This window comes from Loxodonta africana, chromosome 25 (genome assembly GCF_030014295.1).
Source record: "Loxodonta africana isolate mLoxAfr1 chromosome 25, mLoxAfr1.hap2, whole genome shotgun sequence".
NCBI lineage: Eukaryota > Metazoa > Chordata > Mammalia > Proboscidea > Elephantidae > Loxodonta > Loxodonta africana.
Genome location: NC_087366.1, coordinates 3,029,829 through 3,047,722, shown reverse-complemented (window position 1 = coordinate 3,047,722; position 17,894 = coordinate 3,029,829). Strand labels below are relative to the sequence as shown.

Genomic DNA, 17,894 nt, shown 5'->3' with positions numbered 1-17,894 from the left:
GAAGTGTTATCATGTTAAAAAAAAAAAAAAAAAAAAATCCGTATTTGGCATTAACATTTCAATTACCTCTTTATTAATTACCCTTTAACAGAATCCCACAATATATCTAGAAATCACTAGGTTTTTTTTTTTTGGAATTTTCCTTTCAACAATTTAAAAATTAACATATCCATACATATATAAAAAATTTTAAGTACTTTTCCTCAAAATGAGAAAACTCCTAAGTTAATAAAATAATGACATTTTATTAAAATTAAGGGAAGTCATTGCTGTTAGTATTTCATATTTATGCAGTCAAATGTTTACTGGATAAACTATAAAACAATTCCTGAAGAGTTAAAAAATCTAAAAAATAGTATGACACTGTGTCAATTTGAGAGGGCTGTTTTATACTCAAAGGCATCATGCAAAGTAGCTGTCATATCTGCATACCCGTATTTTCATATACACACATAATGCATATTAATATATGTTTATCTCGTTCTGTTGTGCTAGAGTATGTGTGCATTCCTACTTCCTAATTAGCTTTTTCTCTCCTAGTAGGGTCAAATCCGGGTCAGAGCACACTTACATCTAATATCTAAGACTCCTGCCAAACAGACACATTATTCTACCTCATTTTCTGGTTTTCACATTTTTTTCTCTATTTAAAGGCCTGCATGAATCTCTATGTACAGTACACCGTTTCACATTGAGTTGTTCTATAATTGCCAAAGTGTGACCTTCCGTAAGAGGAACTGTTTTCTGGAACAAAGCAAAGGGCCCGGTCTTCCCCCGCACTGTCAGAGGACTCACTCCTGCTTTCTGCCTGATCGCACACTAAACATCATGTAGATGAAGCAAAGGCGGAGACAGTGAGGGGCAATGACGGTTTTTTCAAAAACGTTTCTGCTTTGAAGACTGTGGATACTGAAAGGCACCTCCATGTCAGCGGCTTGATGGAGAAATTCTTGTTTTGACAACTGTGACATGCAGTACAAATTCTTGTGATTTTGCTGTTTATAGTGTTTGGGGAAATGTCAGAGCTGCAATAAATATCAATACCAAATAGTATATGTGCTTTCTTGTTGTTTTTTTTTTTTTTTTTTCTGTAGGCTAAAAGAAGAACTTAACTTCTATTTCTGTGGGTTACTGGTTACTTTTCCTGGCAAATATTATTCTATTTCATTTTCGTCAACTACTAACTAGATTTTTATATTGTTTTCCTTAGAAACTATAATTAAAGAAAACAGAGTAAAAATGCTGATATGCACAATCTTACCAGGTGAAGATAAGACATAGTAATGTAGATATTAAAATCAAAACTTGATTAAACATTGCAGACTGTGTACGCTGAATGGCTCTGTGCAGATCATTCTATAACAATACAGAAAAAAGCATATTGTAAATTTTGATAAATACTAAATATGCATGAGTTTAAAACACATTACATTTTAACTACACTGTGCTTAATGAATATATATGCTTTAAATTAACATAGCAGCATATTTATATAGGTCTTAGGTCTACAAATAACCATACAATTCATATTCCAAAGTAACACTACAGAAAGACCACAAAAACACTGGATTTCATTTTGTGTGCCTTGTAAACGCTTGGAAAGATGTTCCATTAAACTCAATTCATATTCCAAAGTAACACTACAGAAAGACCACAAAAACACTGGATTTCATTTTGTGTGCCTTGTAAACGCTTGGAAAGATGTTCCATTAAACTCCCCCCAAATCTTTCATGGTTAACATAATCTATTATGGAAATTTCTCCATAATAAACAAAAGATCAGAAAATAAGATATTCAAAGAAGGTGGATGTAACAGCTGGGTGAAACTAAGATCAAATCTCATTTTCTGAATCATAAAAATAACAAAAATTATAGCAGGCAATTTCAAATAAAAATTGAATAAGAAGCCAGTGAACAAAATTTTTTTTAAAGGTTTGATTTCATTAATATTAAAATAGATGTAGATTCAAGATATACTTTGCACATTTCCAACTGGTTAACAATAAAAACAATTATAACACCCAATGGAGTTTAGTTTGCAAATAATGAGCACTAAATTATGATACCAGTCATGTAATTTGTTCTAAATTTTTGGAAAGCAATTAGGTAATGTAGGTTAAAATTCAGAAATATGTTTTTTATGTTCTTCATTAATTCATTCATTCATTCATTATTTACCAATAACATCTTTAAATAAACAACATGAAAATTATGAGATGGGAACAAGCATTTATGTATGTTAATCTTTAATACAAAATGATAATACTCATATGAAATAATGAATGTTAATTACTATTAAAATATGCAGTAAAACAAAACATGGTTAAATAAATTGATCAGTATCGATATAATAGACTTAGACACACCCATTAAAAATGATCTAAAGAGGAATATTTACTAATACAGAAATCTACTACACACTGCTATATGAAAAAAATTCCAGTTATAAAATTGAACAAATAAAATAAGCCCACGTCTGAAATCTGTGTGTTTCTGTATAGGAAATATTGGAAGTATATAAATATTACTAGTGTTTAGTCTTTGTGACTTATGGATGTTTATAATTTTTGGCTTTATATTTTTCTGTTTGCCTCCAATTTTGTAATAAGAATCTAATGGTTTTAAAATCAGTATAGCATAAATAACCAATACAAAAACCTCAATGAGCCAATATTTTTTTCTTCCTCCACCACACATTTAATTAGAACTGTTATGAAAACAAATAACTAAATTGGTTAATTAGAATTTCACCTCTCATCCTTTTTTTTTTTCTGGAAGAAGGGTTAGCAGAAAAACAGATAAAAGTTTAGCAACGAGCAAGAAGAAGAGAAGCAAAATAAAAAACTAAAATAAAATAGAAAATGAATCTTAAATGAGTACTGCAAAACATTACCTTTTATCTCAATGATTGACTAATAGTCCCTCTCTTGGTTATTTTTTTCCAACAACTAATAACATGGTAATAGTCAAAGAGTCCTTCCCTATGCCTGGTGTATTTTTCTTCACTGGCAATTTCAACAATCTATGCCTATTGAAACAAGTGTTTCTTTTGAGCAATCAACACCTCATTGTCTGTGCAAACCATTCCATTGGCCACACACCCCCATCCTTTTTCCATGCATTTTCATGAGACTCCAGTGGTTACTTAACGTGACTGTTTAGAAATATTTACCTGCTATTATAAATATCCAGGAGCCCTGATTGCACAGTGGTTAAGAGCTCAGCTGATAACCAAAAAGTTGGCAGTTTGAATCCACCAGCTGTTCCTTGAAAACCCTATGGGGCAGTTCTACTCTGTCCTATAGGGCCGCTATGAGTCAGAATCAACTCACTGGCAATGGGTATGGTTTTCTGGCTGTGAATATTCAAATATTTTCCAAATACCCCTTTTGGCCAAACCTTGGGTTAAAATGCCTGTTTAAAAGTTATTTAAAAGAAAAATAAGTTTATCTCCCAACAAATTTTATTTTTCTATGTAACTAGGCTTAAGAAGCCCTGGTAGTGCAGTGGTTAAAGCAATGGATTGCAAACCAAAAGGTCAGCTGTTCGAAACCACCAGTGGCTCCATGGGAGAAAGATGTGGCAGTCTGCTTCCTATGGAGATTTACAGCCTCAGAAAAGCTATGGGGTCACTATGAGTCAGAATTGACTTGATGGCAGTGGGTTTGCTTCTGGTTTGTTATGTAGCTAGGCTTAGTTTTTAGTATCTCTCTATTTTTTATTTTTTTAAATAAAACCTAAAATAAATTTACATTTAAAAATTAAGAAGTAGAGTATGGCTAATTATTATGTAAATCACTTGTTTAAAACAAAAATGTGATTAGATGGCTTTATTAGTACATGCTAAACAAAAAGGGAATAAAATTAATAATTGTGTCCTTACTACGTTTATACCAGACATAATACTACTCAAGTATAGATCATACATGTTTGTGTGCATGTGTGTATGAGTGTATGTGTAATTTAATTTAATTCTCAGAAAGCCTATAATATAGGTATTTATTTATTTTTTGCCAAAACAGAAATGCAAAAGAAAAGTTAAATCATCTGCCTGTTAGAGTGCTTAGCATGCAGTGGATCCATTATAACATCTGCAGACTGAAGGCATGAACAGCAAATGTTTTACAGCTAGGTTATAAGTATTGAAGCGTACAGTAAATGTATTTGGGTCATAGGTATAAACCAGTCCTTCCAAACAGGTCATTCTTGGGCAAAGTACAACTGTGGGACAGCTCTCGGTTCTGCATCTCTTACCCTATCTTCTGCTTCTCTTTCTCCCTCCTACTACCCCACTCACCCCCACCCCAGCCAAATCTAAAAAGATGGCTTTAAAAAAGGGGTTTCTAGCTCCAACACACAACCCTACAAATTTACACGGAATATGAAACTACTACAGTTAAGTGTGGTTTGACAGCATCTCCTGCCTAAATCTTTAAAACCAGGGATCCCATTATAATCCACAAATTGCAATGGAAGTGAAGTTTATTTGCATCCAGAAGACTGGCTATCTAGTTGGACTCATATAAAAGCAATTAGGTTTTGGTTTGCTGACATTTAGAAATCTGAACCACTTTTGTTCAACAGATTATAGGATCTCACAAAAGTAGGGACTTGGCAATGTCAGCATTTTGCAAGTTTTCATTCTCAGTGGGATATAAACCAACAGATAGCTTATGTATTCATATTATGTATTATATTTGATAGTATTTTACCAAAAAATCATTTTATGAACATTTAAATAAAACTCATTACTAAGATACTGAATTGCCTTCAAATAAGTTTAAAAATGAAGCATTTGGAAATTTAATGATAATTAAATAAATGCCAATAGTATAATTTTACATTTTATGGGAGAAAGCAGAATGTGAAAGTACCAAACTAAAACACCAAATCACCATCTCTCTTTGATATGAACACTGAACGTAAGAAGGAAATAAAGGGATTTTAAAAATATTTTTCTTTTAACACTTCACTTTAATACTCACAATCATATTTTCCAAGGCATGTTTGGCAAGCCAACAATTTAGAAAGACTGGCACAAATAAATTCCTTAAGGAAGGCCAGAATATCTGAAAAACAAACGAAAACTACAACTTTTCTCTCAAAGCAAGAAATTATATCCAGTAGATCAAACAGAAATGTAGAACAAACAAAAAAAGTCATTAAGGACAATGAAAACATGTGGCAAATACTTCATACTCATATTATGAATGAAACGGAAGGAATAGATAGGATCTTTTCATTCATTGTCTCTTAGGAAAATTTTTTTACTGTAAAACCATAAAGAAAATAAGTTCTCACTAGATGTCAGCTATATGTAAGTATGCTAATTATATCATAAAGCTTTTAGTGTGACCACATATGGTAAACATAGACTCTTTCCTGCAAAGGAAGCTGAAAAGCAGGAACAAGGAGAGAAGATTCTGCCCTTTTAATACATGACCACTTCTCACTATCTTTGGATTCAACAACTGTAAGTGACATTGAGGAATCATGTTCAGTTGGAATTATATTTAGTTAGCCTCATTGTTTAATCTAGTTCCAGTTGCTCCTTTAAGTAAATACTCAAATTAAAATAATTGTCAGAAATGAGCAACTTCAGATATCTACTTAAATTATAATCCCAACAATAAAAAAAAAAAAAAACAATAGGCATTATTAAAACTCTATCAAATTGAGATTAAAATCTAATTTAAAAATAGGCAAATGCTGGTTATGTATTTTGGGAACCAAAGTAGAATAGGATCACGGTAGCATGGGTATTACATAGAACTTTGAGAAAGAAGGTGTTGCTGCTGCTGCTCGTCTGATTTTTGGCAACCTTCTTACTAAAGAGAAAGTTGGATTTAGTAAGTTCTTTGGTTAAACTAGAGATAAATATATTTTCAGTATGAGAAAATTTTCATAGATAAACATTTGATTCTACTCAGTTTCTCTATTTTAAAAGAAATATTTCTACCATGTAAACAAGAAATGGAGTAAATACTTATTGATCTGTGTGGGCAATATTTACTTTTGTTCAAGAGGCAGCTCTAGAGTGTATATTTCTAAAAAGCATTTCATTTTGCTGTTGTACTACATCTCATTAAAAGAGTTTTCATTTAATAGCACAGTCCAGTTTTCCAACCCATTTTCCTGTTTATTTATTAATACTGTGACTCTAACCAAAGTTTAAATCCATTTATTTCAGCTAATACATTATGTAATGGTATTTAGACTTAAAGAATCTTCTTAAATCTAACAACATAATTATTTTTAGATTCTTTTAGCACTTACTGAGATAATGAAGGGAACCGCATTAATTATTTCCAAGACGAAGGGTATTCGTAAAATCTGTTCCCAGATGTTTCCCTTCCAAGAAAGAATGAATAAAAATGAAAGTCAATTATACTGAATTCCATTAAAGGGAAAAAAGGTATAACTTAGAATTTCTCTAGCAATAGGGACACTTATATTAACAGAACATAGAATCGTTATGTAAAGATTATTTTTCTGAATGTAACTGTACTCTCTCAATTGTATGGTAAATTTAAGAAGTAAACCAGATGCTCCTGATAGCCCTTGAATATTACACATAACGTATTTGATCATATAATATTTCATGGAAGGAAAATTACTAGTAAAATTAAAACACATTAATAAAACCTATGGAGTGAACTTAAAAATGACTCAGCTTTTCATTATAATAATTATATTCACTAACTATAAAGTACACTAAATAGTTTGCAAAACACACACTATATGATGGTTATTAACACTGCTTTTTGTTTTAATAAAATTTCAACAAAATTTATATTTCATAGAGTGGCCCACATTTAGAACCTCATAACCCTAAGGAAAGGAAAGGTTCTTTCAATCGTCAAGAACCTGACTCACACAGGTCAACAGTATTAATCAGAACATAATTTGTGGGGCCCAGGGCAAAACGAAATTCTGGGCCTCTTGTTCAAAAATGATTAGCAATTTCAAAAAGGTGACATCAGACATTAAAATAAGCTGTTGCCCTTCTCACTGCAGCACCCTGTGAAAGTGCACAAGTCCCTGATATTAACAGGTCTTCACTGAAACATGCTCAAATGGTGTCCAACGGCACAAAATTCAAAACTTCCTAAAGCAGCTTATTCTTTTATGAAAAGAGCTACTTATTGGAATGGGGAATTGAAATCAGCTGCCCTGGATTTTCCAATTATTTTATAATACCGATTGTTATACTCGGAGTCGGTCTCAGGTCTCCTTGAGGCCCCAAAGGCCTAAAATTACAATGAAATCAAGGTGCTAAGGTACTGAGGAATGGTTTTGTTAGCGATGGTTCATTACCCACCTCCAGTGGTAGAGGGGTTGTATGTAGAGGACAGCAGTGAGGACTTCTCTCCAGAAGGATGTTAGAGGAGCTACAGTGTTTCTTTCATCACCTCAAGCTAAGTGAGAAGGGCCCAAGGGAACCAATTAAAGAGCTTGGCTCAGACAGAGGTTAGTACTTGACTCACGGTAAAAATGTCTAAAAATGAGGAGATGGCAGAGCAAAGAGATAGAGGGCCCAAATGAGAGTGAGCTAATGACAAGGCGAAGGTGCCTTTTTTCTAAGAAGCAGCCACAGACCCTAAAGGATGTAACCAGTGTTTTACATCAAGTGTTTACATCAAGAAGTCAGGGTTTGGGTGTAAGCTATTCAGGACCAAACGGAGACAGTATGGCCCTCAGGGAGATTCAGCAGAGACACAAAGGCCCTCTGGGGACAAAGGGCCAGCACTTGTAATTGCCATGCTGAGGGACCCAACACCAAACCATAACTGTGCCAGTCAGGCAACTCCATCCCAGATGTTGGCCTCACTTCCCTCACTGTTCCTCCTCAGCCCTGGAGGGGCCAAAAGCAGCTGGTTTCCAATAAAAGAGGTGGTGGAAATAGGAGATAGCGTCCATGATAACCCTTCACCCCAAGTAAGTATAAGCTAAGGAAGGGCAAAAGCAATTTTAAACTTTTCATACATTGATCCTAATTTCTTAAGTACTTAACTGAAACTTGCCTTGCAAATGGAGAGAAGAAAAGCTATGGGGCCTGCTCTAGATTTCACCCGATCTGTATGGACCAGAAGGAAGATTCACGAACATGAAGGAGAAGGATGGGAAGCTTAAACTTTCCCTTAGTTGCACTGAGTCAGGCCTGTTCAATAAACTGGTTATAAATGGTTATAGTTAGGCATTTTTTTTTAATTGTACAGGTTATATACTACTATCTCTTCAAATGTTTTTGCATGACTCAGTTTCCAGAAAGCTTAACATTTGGCTACTCTTTTCTTGCTGTGTTTTTACTTGAAATTGTACATCATTCAGAGGCATCAATAATCGTGCACAGGAAAAGGGACTGAGCTGACCAGCAAAAAAGATTAAGGGTATGGGACAGTTACCGCTGATGATACACAAGTATATTTCCATTAACACACAGAACAGATTAATAGTTTCTCTGACAGGTGTGACACACTGGACAAATTGGTCCATGGTAAACAAAAGTATTTTATATCCCTGATGGCTCTCTTCCCTTCATTTTCATATATACCACATGAATTCAGACTTATTTTTTACTTGAATCCTTACAAAAAAAATCCCTAACTGTTATCTGACTTGGTTGGGTCCTGTTCTAACTTATCTTCCATATTAACGCCAGAGGAGTCTTTCTTCAATGCCAGATTCCCATTGCCAACACAATAAAATCCAAACTCCCCTCATTATATTATATGAACCTGCACGATTTGGACTTGGGCTACTGGTCTGACTTATACTTACTCTATTTCTATCCCTACCATGAATTCAGCCACAAATTCAGACACACGGAATGTTACTCAGTTCCCTGGACAAGTTAGTGTATTTTATACTTTTTTAACTTGACTCACGCTTCTCCCTCCGCCTGGAAGGCCCTACTTCTCATGCCTCCAGCACTAATCTCCTTGTTTATATGCCTATTGGGGCTCAGAGAGTATGTAAACGAATGAATGAAACTCTCAGATTTTTTTATACATACTCTTTTCCTTACTTTACATGTTTGTTTTACTTTTTAAACTTCCTTATTTACTTATCTTTCTGTTGAATCTAAATAGAAACACTTGAAAGAACTTCATTGTTTAAAGCTTCCCTAAATGTAGCCAAGTGTAAATTATTAAACTTGTAACCACAAGAGTTCATTCAATAGAAATTTTCTGGAGGAAAGCAGTTTAAGAGCTCTTGGCTATATACCAATCTTAAGTAATTTCATCTATGCTGTTAGCTTCAACTGATGATCAAAAATAACCTGATGACTTCCAATATTGCATCTCGAGCTCAGATGACTATTGTATCTCTTGAGATTTTGATGCAGGTCTCCAATTGCCTAATCAACTGAGTCATGGATGTCTCAAAACCATCTTTAATGTCATATGTTTAAACACAAAATTTATGATTTTTGCCCTGACTGGCCCCCAGCAGCACAAGCCAAAAATTGTGGGGGTAACCTTTTATATCTTCCTTTCACACATTACATATAATTTGTCAATAATACCTCCTAATTCTGTTTCTAAAATAGATCATAACGTAGGCAGTTGTCAATCAGTTGAAAACCTTTAGAGCAAAAAAGAAGTTACATGTGTTCTGCGTTCAGACTATAAAGAGACATTTTGTCAAAAAACTTACTCCACTCTTCTGTCACCCAACCTATAGATCTTGGACTTGTCAGCTCCCCACAATCTCATGAACCAATTTCTTGAAGTAAATCTCTGATTTTTGATAGACTTTTTTTTTTTTTTTAGTAGATACAAAGAGACAGACAGGCCAAAAGTAAATAAATAAATAACTTGCCGTCAAGTCAATTCCAACTCACAGTGCCTCTACAGGACAGAGTAGAACTGCCCCATAGGGTTTCCAAGGAGTGACTGGTGGATTCAAACAGCTGACCTTTAATTTAGCAGCCAAGCTCTTAACCACTACGCCACCAGGACTCTGACAGATAAGTAGATAACGCACCTATCTATCTATCTATCTACCTATATCTACATATATTTAATTCTAAGGAACTAAGACACTCCTAAATAAAAACTACTACTACATTATTTCAACCATGCTATTGCTAATTCAGAGCAAATTCACTTCCATTTTATAGCAAGTAAATGATCTACCTACTGAGGATTAATTTTAATGATATAAAAGTATACAGTTTAGCAATGTGTTCACTGATAAAAACAAATAATTGTTCGGTTATATTCATTGGGTCTAATTTTAGGATCTCAGATTTTCTGCTGAATTTAGAGACATTTTTCACAAATTATCACCTCTAAAATAAGCTAATGAAAAACAAATATAGAAAGTATCCCTAAGTTACACTGGATATTAAGGAGTCCTAATGAGACTAATGTCATATAAATCCACAGGATAAAAGCAACTAATACAAGAAAAGAGAAGATACAACAACAGAATGCCATCATGTAGAGAAGCATAAAATAAAATTCAAAAGACAGGCACTGTGTGTTTTAAAATTATGCCAAATACTTGCTTCATTTAATCTTATTTTCATGAAGGAGATAAAAAGCACTAGTCTCCATTCAAAAATAATTCCTTAATTAAAAAAAAAATTGCTAAGTAGTAGCTTCCTTTGTTGTAAGTGTGTAATTCTATGTTCCTCTTTTCATCAGTGGTATTCAGTAAAATATACATAACCCTTAATTCAGCTATTCTACATTTGGTATGGGTGTATCATTCTTTAATCAGTAATAAACCACTAAAGTATGTGCTTTTCTAAAGTGTATCACACTTTTATTTTTATTGTACAGAAAAATGTAAGTTTGGGCTATTAGCTTGGTAACTGCAAAAAAATACTTTAAAAAACATGTATGATTTATGACAATTTAGTTGTTTTTAGTCCAGTTTGGGCCAAGAGAATGTCCAAAAATAGTTCATTCTTAAAGGTTAAGAATATTTACATTTAAAATATTTCATGAAAAAGTTTCACAACTTGTTTTTCAGTAAATTGAAAATGGTGTTAAGAAGGCCGGCTTTAATTTGCATTTCTAAGCTTAACAAGATTAGGTTTACCGTTTTCAGGGACCTGTAGGCAGAACCACCAGAACCATTATAAAGTACCAAGGAGTCCTAGATATGACCCCATCGTGGTGTGAATTTTTCAAAAGTAATGCCTTTATTAAAAAAAGATGATCACACAAAAAAGAATTGCAGATTTAACAAAAGGCTTCTAGGTATGATGAATTTTTATTTTGAAAGATTTGGAAATTGTGCTTAGATTTGTTTTTATTTTTTCAGGTTCTAATGAATTCATGTGTATAAATAGAATCAGCAGCCCTGGTGGGGCAATGGTTAAGGTGCTTAACTGCTAACAGAAAGGTCAGAGGTTCAAAACCACCAGCACTCCGTGGGAGAAAGGTGTGGGAGAAATCTGTTTCTGCAAAGATTTCTAACCTTGGTAACCCTACGGGGTCTCTATGAGCAGGCATGGACTCCTCAGCAGTGGCTTAATGAATGTGTGCATAAATAGAATACTGTTTTCAAAGCAGTTAATAAAGAATTAGAGGTATTTAAAAAAACAATTTTTTTTTTTTTTTATGGTAAAAGAAGAATAAGAACTTTAGTGTAGGCTGATTACCTCAACTGCTTTGCCAAATAGTTACGAAATGAATGGAATGGTGGTTTAAATACAGACCTACACTTCTTTTTTTTACACTTCAGAATTAAAAACACAAAATATAGCTGATGTCACAGAATTTGTATTCATTATTTACTAACCTGAACATGTACTTTAAGTACTTTAGCTCATTTTGCTTTTACTCATCAGTCTTTGTTTTTGAAATGCTAGGTAAACTGAGGCTGCAGCGTCCATGACAGTTTAAGCTGTTTTCATTTGTTAAGGATTAACTCATGTATGCTTATTTTACAAGGTCTAACGTCAAGAATTATAAAGTGCTTGAAGAAAATTATATAAAGTATATTTTTAATTATTGCATATATATTATATATATAAAAAGATATATGCTATCTTCGTGTGGATATAGATATAGATACTGGCATAGATAAAGATATACATATTTCCAGACAAGTATCAAAAACAATATTAGAAATGGATGCAATTACTAATGCAATATCAATTTCTGCAGGCTTATTATTTTTCTTAAAACCTCAGTATGAGGGGAGAAGCTCTATTTTAGATTCTGCTAACCAGAACCTTATTTTTAGGTCATTAATAGTTACCAATTACATAATTTACTCATTCCAAAAAAAAAAAATTTATCCAATACTCTATTGACAGAGTCCAAAGAGTGCATGGATTTGACTGCATTTATGGGAGGAAAAAGAAGGTAATTAAAAGCAACCACCCTTCCACTGCCACACAACTCCTTTTTACTATTTCTGTCACGATGAGTCGGAATTGACTCAAAAGCAACAGGTTTGGTTTTTTGCTTTGATTTTCTTCATAACATGCAGGACTTTACTACCATCTACCTCTCCTTGCAGGCCCTCCATCTAAGCCATTACTGTTTATGAAGATCAGGATGGAAATATTATTTATCCTCTAGCTTTGCTCTCAATTTATAAAGGACAGGAAATAATTAATTATAAATGTCATCATCATATAATTGCAATGGAAAATTATCTTGAATCTGTGTTTTTAAAATTACTTCTTAAATTAGGGCTAAGACTTCTATTAGCAAATTAGCAAAGTTAATTTCATATTGGTTTTTACCCAGAAGTTGGATCAAATACATTCATAAATGCAGATTCATATTTTGGCCAGGCTATATTTCTTTACACACTTCTGTACTAATGGACAGGGTATACTTAATTTAAAAAACAACAAAGAACATATACCTAATTTTTTTACAAAAATGTATTACTTTTTATATCTCACATTCAACATTCTTCACACACTTGTGTACTAAAAAACTTTGAAGATAAAATCTGAGATATTAACTTACCTGATTTTATATTATTTTTCTATGTATCCAAAATGCAGATTTGTCAATCTGGATTTATAAATCAAAATATTTATAGAGCACCTATTGCAAAGGGAAAAAGGAGCCCTAGTGGCACAATGGTTAAGCACTTGGCTGCTAAGCAAAAGGTCAGCTGTTTGAACCCAGCAGCCTGCTTTCAAGAATGTAGCCTTGGAAACTCTATGGGGCAGTTCTTCTCTGTCCTATAGGGTCGCTTTGAGTCGGAATCAACTTGATGGCAACAGGTTTGGTTTTGGTTTTAATGAAGGGAGATATATTAGCACACCATTAAAAGATCTTTCGTCAACATCTTAGTGTATACCTATCTAGATAATTTAGTAATAAGATACTACCATGTGCGAGCTCTTTCACTGTCTCTTTTTTAGCTTCAAAATATTCCTTCAAGCACTATTTTCCAAAAGAAAGGAAAGCATCCAAAGCTGATTGTTGGACATCAGGTGCCTATTCCTGCTTATTACTTTGTATACACTTTGTAAACACTGCATGTCAAATCTGAGTGCTTTCCCAGCAAAACCTCGAATTCATCATTTCTAAAATCCTTTCCATTATTCCATCTAACTTGACCCCAGCCTGACTCATCATCCTGATATCATTCTTCCTTAGTTTTGCTGCCACATTCCCAGTCATTCTGGCTGACTTTAAAATATTATTTGTCTTTTTCCTTCTTCTCACCTATTGCAACAAATCAGCTGATGGTTTCTTTAGTTTCAACCTCCATAATTCATCACAAATCAAATCTGCCAGTTCCTTTCCTCCAGCCAACATCTCTCTCCAGATTCTCCTTTATGCCTCAATCATGGCGGTGTGATGACGGTTTGCCTGTGCTGCACAGAGGTTCTGAACTAACATCCCTAAAATTTAATTATAACTGTATTGAACAACCTCATCAAGTTCTCATTACATGGTTTTTAATCATGGCTCCCAAACATTGTCCCAATTTTTTTTTCGCCCCAGCAATATCTTAAAAGAAAAAAAAAAACCAGTTGCCATTGAGTCGATTCCTGTTTATCAGGGTAGCCCTGCCACTGAGTCGATGCCCATTCATCAGGGTAGCCCTGCCACTGAGTCGATGCCCGTTTATCAGGGTAGCCCTGCCACTGAGTCGATGCCCGTTTATCAGGGTAGCCCTGCCACTGAGTCGATGCCCGTTTATCAGGGTAGCCCTGCCACTGAGTCTATGCCCGTTTATCAGGGTAGCCCTGCCACTGAGTCGATGCCCGTTTATCAGGGTAGCCCTGCCACTGAGTCGATGCCCGTTTATCAGGGTAGCCCTGCCGTTGAGTCGATTCCCGTTTATCAGGGTAGCCCTGCCACTGAGTCGATGCCCATTTATTAGGGTAACCCTGCCACTGAGTCGATGCCCGTTTATCAGGGTAGCCCTGCCACTGAGTCGATGCCCGTTTATCAGGGTAGTCCTGCCACTGAGTCGATTCCTGTTTATCAGCGTAGCCCTGCCGTTGAGTCGATTCCTGTTTATCAGGGTAGCCCTGCCACCGAGTCGGTGCCCGTTTATCAGGGTAGCCCTGCCACTGAGTCGATGCCCGTTTATCAGGGTAGCCCTGCCACTGAGTCGATGCCCGTTTATCACGGTAGCCCTGCCACTGAGTCGATGCCCGTTTATCAGGGTAGCCCTGCCACTGAGTCGATGCCCGTTTATCAGGGTAGCCCTGCCACTGAGTCGATGCCCGTTTATCAGGGTAGCCCTGCCGTTGAGTCGATGCCCGTTTATCAGGGTAGCCCTGCCACTGAGTCGATGCCCGTTTGTCAGGGTAGCCCTGTTTCCCAGAGGGTTTTCAGTGGCTGGCTTTTCAGGAGTAGACCCACCAGAGCTTTTCCAAGGCACCGCTTAGTGGACTCAAACTGCCAACCTTTCAGTTAGCAGTCAAGCATGTTAACTGTTTGTACCACGCTGGGACTCCAAATATTTTCTTAAATACCCTATAGTCTGACCAAACTTAAATAATTACTATTTCCCCCATTTTATATATATATATATTCCTTCCTTCATGACTTTGCTAATTCTACCAATCCTTTCCGTTCTGTCTTTTCACATTTCCTGATTAAAAGTAACTATTTTTTTTTTTTTTTATTCAAGGCCTCTCCTTAAGACATTCGAGTACTTCCTTTTCCTCTCATAATATGACCTATCTTTATGAACCCTCATAGTACTTCATTTGTGCCTTAATGAACATACCTATGAAATTCCACCTGGTGTTATTATTATACATATAATTTTCTCCTGCCCACCTCTCTTTCTAGATTGTAAACTCTTTGAGAAAAGAAATTATACAGTGCACAGTGTCAAGCTCTTCATCAAAGATGAGCTCAATAAAAAATAAAATTAAGAGAGTTCATTAAAACAATTACTAACAGACATGTTTTCACTCTCTCAGTGTTTCTTGTATCAGTCAGGAAAAGTGGTTGAGAACAATAAAAAGCCAAGCAATTCCATTTGCTTGCCTTACTGTAAGCATGCATGTAATAGGTAAATTAACCCACAGGAATTAGTGAAGTACTTTTAAGCCACCAAGGAAACTGTTACCATATTACCACGGTTTCTTATCACGTACTAGAAAGGCCCAAAATAATTAAAGTGGTTTAAGAGATGCTTGCCTTATCCTTATAGTATAAGTTATAAACAGAGGAATACTGGGTAAACGTTTATAAAGTGTTCTATCAGCAGAAAACTGCTAGGTAAAATAACTTACCTTATAACTGAGGTAACCAAGTAATATTGTTTCAAATAGACTTATCAATGCCACTGAAACCTAAAATATAAATTGCAACTTTATGAGAAAATGCAATATAATTAAAATATAAAGTCATGATTTTAGTAACTAGTATGTTCGTGTGTGAACTTTATTAAGAGGTGTATTGGCACATTAACTTCTATAAACAGGCAACAGACCAGACTTTGCCAACTCCTGCACTACAGCTTAGTTTTTGTAATTTCTAATCTCCTAAATAAATGTCTTTCATCTTTATTCCCAAGTGTAAAGGTGAGTATAGAATAGTCAGATGAGCTGGAATTTGCAATGCTATGCAAAGAATAGGTTTTATGTTGTGTTCTTACCATACACAATTGCACACAACTACCCCACCACAGATAACTGCCCTCTTCCTATAACATCACCTTCTCCTCCAGTGTATCCACCAAAAACAATAATTTCCTTCAGAAAGTACAGAAAATGAAAAAATACAAGCTTCAAGTTCAATAATGTGTTGAATTCTATCGCGCACCTCAGACAACCTGAAACAGCAACATCCTTAAGCACTAAACAGCACAGACCAAATCAGCACTTCAAGATCCCTGGGATTTTATTTGAATGAACTTCGTAAGTGATCGCCTGTTATCAGCTGGAAGTGTTAGTCTTATATCGTCTTCAACAAATTTCCATCTTTCTCTATACTCTCTAATGTGTACATAATTTCCACTGATTAATTATCAAAAGTTTTTTGTTGCAACAGAAAAAGTAACCGGAAATGACATCCAAAATATTCTCTGTTAAAACCTCTTAGCATCTTAGGATGCATGAACAGAATCAAAATAAATAAACATAAACAGAAAATAACTCAGACAGCAACAACACATTTTTCGAGGCTTAAAAGAAATCTTGATGAGAAGGGCAATTAATTACCCCAGAGTTTTAAATTTTGTCTTCTGCTGGTGTGAAAATTATGAATTTAAATGGCTATTAAAACATGAGAAGAATAAAAAATTTAAATGTGCAGCAATGTAAGTCCAATATGTGCAGAAATATGTGAGTCTATAAGAGAAAACTGAGCCTCTTGGATTTTTTCCTATTAAATAAAAGTAATTCTAACAGACCAAAATACATTTCAAGGCCATAGATGACTATTCATATACATATATATTATTATTGTACTTTAAATGTGCACCTCACTTAAGGATAATATAGGAATCTAGCTCAAAGGCTACACTTTTTAATGAACACTTAAATATTTGAAAACAACTATTTTTAACTCTTTTGTATTTGTAAATCAATGTGGCATTAACAAAAGTAACTGTAAAAAACATAACTTATCTTCAAAAAACAATGAAAAATTCAGATATAATAAAAACGATTTCACAGTTATGATCATAGCACATACATGCTTAATATAACCCAATACCACATACAAAATGCACAGACTTCATGATTATCCTAACTTTAAAGACAAATCAAACATAAACCATGCTTGATTTAAAAGTTGTTTAAAGGATTTTTCATAAGCAATGTATCTTAGATTCTATCCATTTCCTCCAGATTCAACTGTCTTCTGGCCCCCAATAGTTTTTTTGTTTGTTTTTTATGTTAGCCACTTTATTCTTCCAATTAATCAGAAAATAAAAAGTATCTGTAGCAGGAGAATAGGAATATAGGAGGTAGGAAACTGTACAGAGTTTGCTGGGCCTGAAATTCGATGGAAAAAAGAACAAAGAAGTACAGGAGACTCTAGGGAACATGTCAACAATATAATTCAGACAATATAATTGCTCTGCCTCATATTTTCTTACCCTTTCTTGAGAACTTCTTTTATGCCAGGACTTACTTTTTGTTTCTATATACAAAATATTTGCTTAGAGACCAGGCTCTTAACTACTGGTGACACGATACATTCAGTCATTTGTTTATTGTTTAACAACCACTTATTGAGATTCTACCATGTTCCACTGGGGATGTAAAGTGAAAAAGCAAACATGGTAATGGTACTTTTTTTAAATATTTTATTGTGTTTTAGGTGAAAATTTACAAAGCAAATTAGATTCCCATTCAACAATTCATAAACAAATTTTCTGAGACGATGGTTACAATCCTGGTAATGTGTCAGCACTCTCATCATTTCCCTTCTGCCTGTACTGTTTCCATCCATCCAGTTTACCTACCCCTTCCTCCTTTTATTTT

At 34.5% G+C, this 17,894-nt stretch overlaps 1 protein-coding gene across 2 annotated transcripts in view; it reads right to left on the bottom strand.

The window, feature by feature from the left end:
- Positions 1 to 17,894, bottom strand: part of KCNT2 (potassium sodium-activated channel subfamily T member 2) — a 562,388-nt gene that overhangs the window by 353,889 nt on the left and 190,605 nt on the right. For both annotated transcript variants that reach the window (XM_023549164.2, XM_064276485.1), the window contains exons 5-8: positions 15,696 to 15,755; positions 6,278 to 6,352; positions 4,987 to 5,070; positions 1,262 to 1,356 (exon numbers count right to left, since the gene is read on the bottom strand). In XM_023549164.2, coding sequence (XP_023404932.1) covers positions 1,262 to 1,356; positions 4,987 to 5,070; positions 6,278 to 6,352; positions 15,696 to 15,755 — 314 coding nt within the window. The remainder of the gene's footprint in view (positions 1 to 1,261; positions 1,357 to 4,986; positions 5,071 to 6,277; positions 6,353 to 15,695; positions 15,756 to 17,894) is intronic.